Source organism: Anabas testudineus, chromosome 12, assembly GCF_900324465.2.
Source record: "Anabas testudineus chromosome 12, fAnaTes1.2, whole genome shotgun sequence".
NCBI lineage: Eukaryota > Metazoa > Chordata > Actinopteri > Anabantiformes > Anabantidae > Anabas > Anabas testudineus.
This window is the reverse complement of record NC_046621.1, coordinates 7,135,370-7,147,448: the sequence shown is the minus strand read 5'-3', so window position 1 is coordinate 7,147,448 and position 12,079 is coordinate 7,135,370. Positions and strand designations below refer to the sequence as shown.

The following is a 12,079-nucleotide window of genomic DNA, read 5'->3' as shown; positions in this document are numbered from 1 at the left end:
ATTTCTCATAATCCTCGTCCTGCAGGGGCAATGTGGGTTTGTCAGCAGTTTGTGCCTACAGTCTGACCGCACTGGAAGACGTCTTCTCCAAAGGCAAGTACATGCAGAAGACGACAGTGGAGCAGTCTCACACCAAGTGGGTGCGGTACAATGGCATCACTCCCACTCCACGTCCTGGAGCAGTAAGTACCTCAACTTTATTAATAAGGACTGAGCTCAGTTTTGTGGGAACATCACTGCAGAGCACAAAGATAATTAATTCACTAATTATAAAACAATACTAAGAAAACTACTAAATGATTTTAGCCCTTACATGAAAGACAGAACAGCTCACATACAGTATAATGTGTGTTTTTCTTCCTCCAGTGTATTAACAACCTGATGCGACAGCAGAACATTAGCAGCTCACTCCATCTGCCTGACAAGACCCTTCAGTTTGTGAAGGACCACCCCCTGCTGGAGGATCCTGTCCTGCCCATTGGCAACGGGCCTCGCCTAATCACCAAAGACGTCAACTACACTCAGATTGTTGTGGAGAGGGTTCGAGCACTCGATGGGAAGATTTATGATGTCATCTTTACTGGAACAGGTGACAATACTTTTAATACTGTACACACAATATTTTCTTTTTCTTAATCTTTGTTTTATAAAAGACTCATCTTTGTTTTGTTTAATCTTTAGATAAAGGAGTTCTGCACAAGTCGGTGGTGTTTGATGAAGAAGTTCATATTGTGGAGGAGATCCAGCTCCTGAAGAACTCTGAGCCCATCAAGAACTTGTTGCTGTCCTCCGAGGTCAGTGACTTCTGTGTAATGAGACAAGTAGTGTGTCTGTGTTTGCATGTTTTTGCTGATGTGGTTACTCTGGTCTCAAAATGCCCACAGTAGGAAGTCACCAAGAAGCCTGTAAGCAGTGAAAAGCAAATAGTGAGACTAGTTATACTACTGATTTGTAGATCTGTGATTCAACTTTGTTGTATAAGAGTATAACACTTTCTTCTGCATATTCATGTCAACATCCCTGTGCCTCCACAGACGCGATCCCTGTATGCTGGTTCAGACTCGGGCGTAGTCCAGTCGCCCACAGAGTTCTGTGGAAGGTATCCATCCTGCAACGACTGTGTCCTGGCACGAGACCCCTACTGCGCCTGGGACCCTCACACTGCTGCCTGTGTCACTGTCTTTGACACCCCTAACCAGCAGCTGAGGTAACTCACCATCAAGCCAGATTTGCAGCATTCACTCTATCACTCCATCTCTCTGCAAGAGAGAAGTACATACCAGTACTTCACTCATGCATTATTATGCTGGTTAACCAAAACAAAACCACCACTGACAAACATCTTTGCAGATACTCCATCCAGTTTGACCTGCTTCACTGTTTCGGACTACGTGTGTGTGTTAAAGACTTTCAGAGTGTGTGCATATTTTAGGCTTATGAACAAAATGCTTGTTTGTGTTTTCAGGAGGCTGATCCAGAGTCTGAATGGTGATGCAGACAAGTGTCCTTCAGGTGAGGAGCAGCACGTTCATATAGGAATACTTGGAAGCAGCGAGCAGCATCTGTTTTGAATATAACATCTAACTAGCCCTTAATCATCCAAAAGTCATTACATTCTCTCTGTTTTGTTTCCTAGTGCCAAGTCTGCCTCTGAAGGACTACCAGCGTGTGACAGTGAAACCGGGGAGCTCCGCTGAGCTGCCGTGCCTGGTACACTCTAACCTAGCCCAGGTTACGTGGAAATCCAATGGATCGGTTCTCACTGAGGCCTCTCGCTTCCACTTCTTAGGCGAAAATGGTCTCCTCATTTACAGCGTGGCTCCAGAGGATCAAGGTCACTATGAGTGCTGGTCTGTGGAATGGGCTCCTGCTGCTGGGAAGAACTTCAGCCGCCTCCTGGCTGGATACATCTTGACTCTGGATCTCCCACCCAGAGCCCCACCGCAGGCAGGCCACATCACCACCACCACCCTCGGCATCCAGGAGGAATCTGGCACACATGCTGCTGAAGGTAATAGTAAGACATATAGAGTCCCACTAACTTCGGCCATTGCTCCTCCCAGCTTCACCGCCACAGTCCACTTCACCTCCTCACCCCAAACTGACTCATCACTAACCCCACCCCCCAGCAGCACACGCAAGTTCCAGCCCAAGCAGCATCTTCCCCCACTGTCCAGTCCCCCCCGCCCCGACAACCAGGACCCAGCGGCTGAATATTTGCAGCACAACAACAGCACTGCCCTCCTCTTCCTCTTCCTGCTGTTTTTCCTCCTCTTCCTGGCCGCGTTGGCGTACAACTGCTACATGCAGTATCTTCCAGCTCCCTGCCTGCGGTTGCGAGCTGCTCTGTTGGGCAGTCACAAGAGCGCCCACCAGCCTGAGTATCTTGCCTGTGAAGCAGGTCTAATTGAAACATCTGCAACAGACAAAATTAACATGACGGAGCAACCAACACAGAACGGCAGCCAGGCCACCCAAAACCACCGGGCACTCCGTGACACGGGGTATGAGACTGAACCAGAGTGTGGCAACGGTCGGATCCCCTCACACAGTTTTGGAGACGACAGCCCATCCCAGGAGAAACCCTTTGATGTGGACTGTGAATCTCAGTCCATCCAGTATGCAGATGAAGATTAGCCTTTGTTCTGTTTGTCTTAGTGAAGAGACTATTTAAAGGGGGTCATGCGCTTGTTGCACCTTTTCACCACCTACAAGTTTAAGTGGTTTCCTCTGTATGGATACATGCTCAGTGCACAGCATCATTTGAAGTCTATCATGGGCCTCATGAAGTTCATCATGAGGCTTAAGTCAGGCATCCATCTTCCCTGTTGCGACTTAACTCCTGCTGTCTGATTTAGGGCTCAGAAACAGTATTCATGGAAGCTGCACCCTCTAAGCTTAGTCCAGCAAGTAAAGCTATTTCATAAATTCCAAACTGGAAACATTGTTTACCAAATTGGTAAGTTACCATGTTTTCCAAATTGGAATCAAGTTTTTGTACAGCCTGAGTAAAAAAAATAATCTCTTTAAGCTTTTGCATGTTTTTTTTCCTCAAAGCAGTGCGTCGGCTATTGGACTTGGGTAAATGCTTCAGCATTTCTGTCATTTCTCAGGGAAGATTTGCTCAGTGTTGTAGCCTTGCTTCGTTGTTCAGTATTGCCATCTGCAGCACCTGGTATGTGGGCCTTAATCTCACCCAGTGAGGTGGCGTTGTAGAGCGTTGTAAAGAAAAACAAGTGGGCAAATGACAACTCGCATGATGGAAAGCTAGGAAGGAAAATCGAACCACTGTCTTGTGCAGTTACCCTTAGTTACAGTGTTAAGTCTCTATTTATATTTGAACTTTGTCCTCCCTGTGAATTCAACAGTCGTACATAGATACAAACTCTCATGTTCCTGTGTATTAACCTCTATTAGTCACCTTCCCTTATGTGATCCTAACAAATCTGTACAATGTGACACAATGTTTGATAATATCATCTATAAGTTCTTTTTCTAAAAAAAGCCCTAGATGCAATCTGAAGTTTTTAATATTTTTATTAAGCCTCCAGTTGTAGTATAGGTATTAAGATGAGTCACTGTGTTGTACTATAAATCTGGCCATTTTGTAAGTAGTTGTGATATTCCACTCTTGTTTTTATTTTGTTTTATTTATTGAAGCAGATTTGGATTTTAGACCATAGCCTTCATTCATTCGTCTTCCTTTCGTCTGTTTTGCATGTCCTCCCTTGTTCAGAGTTCCACTTTTCTTCAATACTCTCTTTTCCATCACTCCTTCCCTCACAGCCTCCTCTCCTGTCGACACTTCATCTTCCCTCTCCTCCTCTGGAAGTAGCACTCCCTCTGCTCTCCCTTCCTCCTCCTCCTCCTCCTCTTCTTCCTCTTCCTCCTCCTCCTGTTCCTCTTCCTCCACCAAGCATCACAATGTGGAGGCTCGGGAGGCAAAGGTGAGACTGTTGCCTCCCCTGTTGAAAGACCAGGCTTGGGGGGTTCATGCTCAGGAGGCTTTCCTGCTCTTCTGCCTCGCCTTGGGTGAGTGGTGTCTGTGTCAATGACTCGGCTCAGATCGCAAAACCAAACTGTCCTGTTGCTTGGTTTGGAAAACTCTGCACACTTTTTAACCCTCACCTTTTCTCACCTGTGCTGTTATTTTAACCATCCGCTCACCTCTAACAAACATAAGCTAACTTGAAAGTGTGTGTGTGTGTGAATGTGTGTGTGGTTTTGTGGATTTGTTTAAAGCAAGCTTGAGCTTTGTTTTAACACATCTGAGAACTGTTAATTTCTGTTTTAGGCTACAGATACCTGTAAAAGGAGTGAATGTTCAAAAAGCTGAAATATGCATGGAATATTACATTGTTTGCCTCTTGGTGATCTGGTCGTCTCAGCTCTGTGTCAATGGAAGGTACAGTTGTGGTCAAATTGTTCTGTAACAGTGTAATGTGTACATGTCAACTTGTAAACATGTCAACTTTAGACACAGATCCTCTCTTCTCAGAACAAATATAGTCGGCTCATATGTCTCTTGTCTCTATACTTTATCTGGATCATTTTTTGTGCCTGTAAACAATTGTAAATATATTTGTATATATGGAAAAACCTTTTGAAAATGTACATAAATTTAGGGGATAATTTGGGGCTCTGGATCGTGGTAGGCAGGCTAAATAAATCGTCAAATGTTTTCAACACTGGCTTGTTTTAAGTTATTGCTTGTAACAATGTGAATTCATTAAGGCAAAAATGACTGTATGTGGATAATTAGATCTCTCAGCTAGGCGAGACTAGACTTAAGGTTGCTGATTAAGAACAGTGAAAATTTGGAGCCTAAATCGGAATGTAACAATTTAGGTTTTAATCTCTCAAAACTTGAGACATGTTTATTGAAACTGAAACTGAACACGACAAACGGACCAACCAAAGGCAAGTATTCCCATTTTATGTACAGCGTCTGTGTGGCATGTCCGTGTCGCGACAATCAGAGGTCAACATGAAGTCTCATTCTGTCCTTTAGGTCCCAGTGATGTCCACATTCATTGGCTAATAAATGGACACAGCCTGGACACCCCCATAATGGAGCACCGCCAGCCCCTGAGTCAGAGAGAGGTATTGGTGAGCAGCTGGCTCAGACAGGGGCCACTGATCAAAGATGCCAGTTACCACTGTGTCGCTGAAGCCAGCACAGGAAATGACAAGTCTGTGGTGGACCTCCGCCTCACTGTTGGAGGTATCTGGACCTGGTGTGGCTGTGAGAATTGGAACCGTCTAGTTCTGCAACATGTGGCTCCAAATGATAAAATAACATGAGGGCGTAAAGCATTTGGAATTCTGCTGCATTTTCTTTCAGTAGTGTAGAGAGTTGTAATGGTTTCTGCTGTACCCATAAAAGATGTTGTTATTGACAGATGAAGAGACCATTCCGTCGAGAGATTTGAACCAGTGGAGAGGTGCACTAACAGAACACGAGCAGCTGTTAAAAAGATGGGAAAAGGCCTGGGTAGGTCTTTGTTCTTGCATGTGGGTGTGTGTAATCCTGATCTCATTCATGACTTCCTGCTCTGGATGTTTGCCTTTGGGGTAATCATTCAAACTCAAGTTTTTTTTCCTGTGTCTCTCAGCACCAGAGAAGCACAAAGTCCAAATTTAGTGGGGCAGTAAAACCATGAAATGAATGGCTTTAGTGCTCTGCAAATTATCTTTATTCTACAGTGTTTTCCAGAGTCTTTTAAAGTAATATTATTCAGCTTTGGAAATTATCATTACAATTTATACATCATATGTAAGCACACTTGACAGTATTTTATTTACCACATGATCTATTAGCCACTTTACACTTGTGTAAAATAGTGATAGAAAAATACCATCAGGATGTTTTTCTTACAGCTGTCGTTCAAATGAAAAAGGGGCTTTTTTTTATTTATTTATTTATTTATTTTTTTGACCTGCACCTGTAGCATTAGGCTACACGTTTGGATGAACACGCTGTCATTTCAGTATTCAGATTTACTATGTACATGCATGAAATAGTAGTTTTAAAACACTCAACTTCCTTATTGCAAAGCAGTTTCCAAATGGTAAAGCGTCAGTCTCCTAATGAGATTTACAGATTCAGATCCAGGTTAGTTATTAATAATAATAAAAATACCTGCTTTTGTTATAGTGAATAGCAGTTTAATACAGGTTTATGTGCATTTGGTGAGACTTTTGTGCATTTATCATAAATGCTTAGATACATCCTCCTCTATTTGTTTCCCCTCCTCAGGAAAGCTGTGATGGACACAGAGCTCTGTGAAGACGTCATGAGGTTTACTGGCTGAACCTAGTAGTGAATATTATCACCAGTTCAGGTGGACCACACCTCTGACACTGAATGTTATAAAGATTTCTCAGTGTCACTTCTTACACAGAAGTTTGGACCATGAAGCAAAGCATTCACAACGCCTGCCTTTTGCAGGGGCTCACCTGGTTGTGATGATGAGGACTTATCAAAGCTGAGGAGGAGATGAAGCTCATGGGTTGCCTCAATCTGAGGACATGTGGGCTACCTTTCTATCAAAAATGCATTTGTGTATATTTCTACTGATGAAAATGTACATCCTGAAAGCAGTGCTTGCATGGAACAATAAAAGTGGTGAGATATAAGCAATTCTGATAATTATATTGTATTTACAAGCTATAAAAGTCTACAACTACCATGGAAGTTATTATTTTTTTATAACACTGAATCATGGTTGAGCTGGCTTTGACAAAAAAAGGGAAAACTTTTCAAAGTGGAAAATGGGTTTCCAAGTAAAAGTCTACAGAGGAGTCTCAGTATCCTTCCTCACTAGTCCACCTATGGCATAGATTTTGAGAACAGCCTGCTGTAGGCAGATTTACATGTGCCATATTTAATTTCTTAACGATAGTTTTAACTACAAGAGATATTTAGTGACTTGGAATTTTTCTTGTATCATCCCGTAACTTATTTTTTAAATAAAAACTATGCAAATTTCACTTGAACATGCAAATGTTTTTTTTTTATAGATTATTAAAGACAGACTATAAAGCTTATGTATGCAAAGCCTTTGTTAGTTCAGATCTGGTTAATGTTTTATTTTGATGTTTGCACACACAAACAACCTTCCAAAGCATCTGTTTAGTCTTTGCAGTTTGACATTTTCTCTTCAGATTATACAGCAGCTTTAATATGCAGAAATAAGTTTACGTTTTAAATAGAGACTCCTTACATTGATTATCAATGCATCATATTTGATACAATATCAAATTATAAAATAATGACAGACCTCTTACTCCTGCACCAGAATTACAGAATTACAGTGGCATCTTGACAGACTTTCTTCAGGAACACTTTCTATGATCTAAATTATTAACTATAAATAAATGCAAAAATCTGCAAATGATAAAACCTTAAAGAAAAGATCAGTCATCAATGATTCAGCATGACTAATGTTTTCATGTCCTTTATGATGCCACTAGCCACAACTGGAGCCACACCACCCCCTTGTGACCAAGCAAAGGATTATATTGTTTATCAAATAGGGTCTTCAGCGTCACATAAGCAAAGTGATTGAAATATAATGTTGAAAGAAAATGTATTACTGTTGTATTTTCAATTGGCATCAAACAAATTCATGACAATTGCAACTTGCTAATTCTGTCAGTTCTGATTTAACCTGTAAACTTGTTAATGCGAACAAAAAAAAAAAAAAAGCAAACTCCCAGAAAATATAAGTCATAAATTAGAAAGATCTTGTAGGTTATTTAAGTTGATAACATATCTTATTAGACTATTTGGCTGAGAAAATACAGCTAGTGCACAGCAGGCAACACAGTATTCACTGAATAATAAAAGCATGGGAGAAATCTTCCAGATGGATGATGGTGGGATGGTGTCAATTCTTTGGTAAAGGTCTTCTGAAGAGAAGGATATGAGGCTCTGAGGGTACAAAACACACAAATGATACACAGACATTACTACAATGCCAAGAGTGCCAATATCCTCACAATATGCTTTTAAAAGATTATACGAAATGATTCTGGCTTTTGCCAGTGAACTACATAAAGGTTGCCTTGTTTTAAAATGAATAAGCAGTGCATTTTGCATTTCAAAACCAAGCCAAAAACATTATGTGTTTGATAATCAGTACCTGGTTTGTGTATCATATAATGAATCCATCCTTGGGACTGTTGAACTCCCAGTTGTCTCCACTCATCTTCAGACATCAGGTGTGATCTTGGAACATATTTAGCCATTTCCCTCGGCAGAACAACATGTCTAGTGATGTGAGGTAAAAAAGAGGAGTATTCTTAGTTTTGGGTGATAACATGTTATTAAATTTTTTAAGCGTTTCCTAAAATGCAACACTAACAGATCTTCAACTGTGGCCAAATAAATATACACCCATGCATCTAAGTATTTGCACAATAACGAGTAACAAACATAGTCATGACTGATGTGTCTTCTGTATACTCCCTGTTTTCTGTATACAGTTAGCAATTAAGATTAGTGGGTGCATGTCAGTGTTGGATATCACAATCCAGCTTATGAGGTTATGAAAGCTTAAAGTGTGATTTTAAACAAACCCAATTCCATCAATTTTAGAAACACTGAGATCCAGACTGACCTGCAAGTGCTAACTGGATGTAGCCAAGCTAGCATCCTTTGGACACTCTCCTGGATCGTGTCATAGAAAAGTTCAGGGAAGCGGCGGTGCGCTGCCAATTAACGGAAGAGGGCGGTGAACCTGACGTCCATGTGCCAAGCTAATCATCTATTTTTAGAAACTAGTCTTTTCTCTTGTAAATCCGAAACATTAGGACTGAAAACACATCTGGAAAGCATAAATCTCACCTTTGTGTCGCCTGTCCAAACATTCACTGTAGTGACACGTCTTCTTCGCATCATAGCGGTGCGCCAAACTGTAATAGGCTCATTACTGCCCCCTGAGGCCGGGTACCAGAAAGCACCTGCGGGTACTTAGCGGAGTGTTTCCCCAGCGGCCACACGGGGCAACAGTCACTTAACTTATTCCACACTGATTCGACAAGCGATACAAAAGGTGAACTTAATACTTTATTAGAAGTGAAAACACAAGAAAACATTTAAAGGGTGAAAATGAATCGGTTGTCTTGGCGAAATGTAACGGAAGTGCATGGAAGTTAGCATTGACAGTTAGCTAGTTAGCCTCTAGGTTTTCAGCAAGTTAACACTATTACTGATTAATACTGCTCACCTGTACTCATAGTGTTCATCTTTGTACCTGTCCGAATAGTATATTTGATTGCGAGACATATTTTCAGGTAAAACGTTATTTAGAAAACGTTTCAGTGTCAACACGACTCACGTTTAGCCTATTGCGTGTAAATTGCACGCGGACTCTGATTGGATGATTTGGGTCATGTGACCAGAAATCTTCCAGGAACTCAACCATGACAAAAACACAGGTGAGTGATGTTAAATATTGTGATTAGCGTTAAAAGAAAAACAAACAAACAAACTTATCAGACTGTTTTATTATTTGTATTGACAAATTTTATTTGGCAGTAGCTATGGCACGTATTTTACACTGTACTGTTGAAAGAAATTCAAGTATTTGTGCAGTGAAAAAGTGAATTTTCTCATTTCCTTCACTTATCAATTAAAATAATTGTGTCTTCACTTTTATCTCTTAAACTGACTCTGTGATATATTAATTAATCAAGTTATGTCTTATATTCTCAGAGTGCTTATGTCACCCATCACCCCTGCATATGACCAAAGATTACTAAGTAGGGTTACAGACACACTCATGCGTATGTGAACCTACTGTTTTTAGTCAACCATTCACAGAACTGGTGATTTTTCTTCTAGCTAGTCTGAAAATAACTCTTGCTTTTTTGAATGTTTTTGGTAAGCTGGCAACAGTAGTCAAGTTATAAAGTGTGCCGCTTTCATTGCCACTATATGCTCCTCTTTCTCTACTTTCTCACTCGATCATAATATATGTCTGAAAATAAGACAAATTACATTACATCACATGTTTGGTTGGGATGAAACATATGTTCTTACTATCTGAATGACTAAATGCATATATGTGTATATGCATATATGATATGTGAATCATTAGATTTATATTTGTGTTTCTGTTGTATTTATGTGCTTTCTAGAGCCTTTACAATCAGCAACCTTATGTATTGTTTATCAAAGGACACTGTGTGACCTGACCCCCTAATACTACACAGGAAGCTCCATGCTGTGACCTATGCATCCGACTGCATCAGCCCCTGCTCATGGATTAACTTTTTCTTCAGTCCCTTCTACAGACGTATGTTACAAGCAGGTATTTCCCACAGAAATCTGCTACCATCACACTTCATCCCATTACCAATAGATATTCCAGATATTCCAGCCCTTTCCTTTCAACTGAGCACCTTGCGTGTCTCTCCCCAGTGACAGGTGAACAGGACCCACTGGCTCCTGTTTACAGAGCGCTATAACGTGTGGAGTAGAGCTTTTTGCACCTCGTGACTTTCAGTAATGATGTTTAAAAATAAGGCAAAAAAAATTTACTCTACTTAAGATATGCTTTTGTTAATCAATATCTCACAGATATGTGTCTTAGAGGGTCATACATTTGCAAAAGGCAATGATTTGAACTTTATATTATTCACATATATAATATGTAAAGTATCTCAGTTATTGCAGTAAAATCCAGGGGGACAGGGTGCTAATTATGCATTTTTAAAACACAAACGTTCCAGTTATGTCTAAGCATATCAGGCTGTCTCATGTATTATTACTACTTTCCTTCATATGTATAAACAGTAAATAACTAATTAAATGTGTAGGTGGTAACTGTTCACATGAATGTGGAAAAAAGCTGGTGATAATGGTGACAATCAAAATCATAGGGGGGTCATTTTAACTTACTGTTTTCTGTTCTGGATATATTTGTTGTTTGTTATCTTGTTAACTAAACATGTTCTTATTAAATTATGCAAACATCCTATTTATGATGATTCACGCAGCATTTTTGAAGGGTATTTAAGAGAAAACAATATGTACACCTGCATTTGAAATGGTCTCTTCCACTATTCTGCAAGCCTCCCCTGAATGAGTCATCCAGCTGGCTCCTCATTGGATAAGACCATGCCATCCCTAGGGATTGCCTTGCAGAGGCAGAAAGGCCTTGCTTCCATTCACAGAAACATTGGTATGCCAGCCTGCTATTTCATTCACATAAAAGACTAAATATTGCATGCTTTTTTCTCCTTTGCTCTTTTTCTCCTTTATCTTTTTGCCTCCTCTTTTGATTTGCGAGGGCTTGTCTTTCCTTCCCTGCCTTTGTGTTTGCCTTTGTTTCTGAGGAGAGAAGGCAGACGTGCTTTTTTTTTTTTTCTTCTATATTTGCCAGGCAGGAAAGAGAGATGTTGGGAGGGACTGCAGTGCGAAATCTGCAGCAGAGTGAGAGCGGAAGCTGCTTATGAATGAGTGTCACTCTTTCGGGTTTGGTAGATGCTCCTGAGGACATTTTACATGAATGGTGCCTGGCTGTGCGCTTTCCGCTAGCAGAGAGACAAAGATGCTTGATTGCTGCTGGTTTAAGGAGACTCTTGGGCTTTTATCCGCTTCCCTTTTGGTTGTTTCATTGATTCACCTGTCTGAGAAACATGTCGTTCATACTGTTTGTTTTTTCTTTTGAGTTTTGTCATTCATGTTGTTCAACGAGGACCAATTGTGGCATATTTTAGACAAGCTGTGAATCTGTATCCGCTTCCTGGTTATGTTTTTTTATTAATTTCTTTGTTCCAGAATGCTGATAGAGAATTAGTATCGTACATCAAAATCGCTTAATTTAAAAATAAATTAAAGAAAGCCATTATTTTTGCATTAATGTCTGATTATAAATATTTTTGCACAGAAAAAACAAGTGTAATGTTCAATTATAGTGCTTAAAAGTGCTATCCTAAAAACCTGACATGCGACAGTCATTTTCTCTATTATGAATTCACATGGATATTAGTGATGGTACATATTTTGAGTGATGCAAAAGTTTTACTGCATTGTTTCATTCAGTGATTTATAGAGGTTTGTTTTACA

General features: G+C 40.3%; 2 protein-coding genes across 5 annotated transcripts in view; one reads left to right on the top strand and one right to left on the bottom strand.

Annotated features, from left to right (window-relative positions):
- The window catches only part of sema4d (sema domain, immunoglobulin domain (Ig), transmembrane domain (TM) and short cytoplasmic domain, (semaphorin) 4D), a 33,255-nt gene extending 26,565 nt beyond the window's left edge, over positions 1-6,690 (top strand). For 2 of the 3 annotated variants that reach the window (XM_026354148.1, XM_026354147.1), the window contains 6 exons: positions 26-182; positions 367-589; positions 682-794; positions 1,035-1,207; positions 1,466-1,512; positions 1,637-3,691. In XM_026354148.1, the coding sequence (XP_026209933.1) occupies positions 26-182; positions 367-589; positions 682-794; positions 1,035-1,207; positions 1,466-1,512; positions 1,637-2,637 (1,714 nt within the window). In that variant the 3' untranslated portion in view covers positions 2,638-3,691. Of the gene's footprint in view, positions 1-25; positions 183-366; positions 590-681; positions 795-1,034; positions 1,208-1,465; positions 1,513-1,636; positions 3,692-5,011; positions 5,225-5,402; positions 5,495-6,259 lie in introns of those variants that run through there. The other variant, XM_026354149.1, reaches the window with a different exon arrangement.
- A 378-nt stretch (positions 6,691-7,068) lies between these two features.
- Positions 7,069-9,361, bottom strand: zgc:86839 (CKS domain-containing protein). 2 transcript variants are annotated; one of them, XM_026353927.1, is made up of 4 exons: positions 9,234-9,361; positions 8,625-8,715; positions 8,148-8,275; positions 7,069-7,936 (listed from the first exon to the last, which is right to left on the bottom strand). In XM_026353927.1, exons 1-4 carry the CDS (start codon positions 9,250-9,252, stop codon positions 7,893-7,895), a joined length of 282 nt encoding a protein of 93 aa, XP_026209712.1. In that variant the 5' UTR covers positions 9,253-9,361; the 3' UTR covers positions 7,069-7,892. The 2 variants fall into 2 exon arrangements, with proteins under 2 accessions (XP_026209712.1, XP_026209713.1); XM_026353928.1 differs by lacking the exon at positions 8,625-8,715.
- Positions 9,362-12,079: the final 2,718 nt, after the last annotated feature.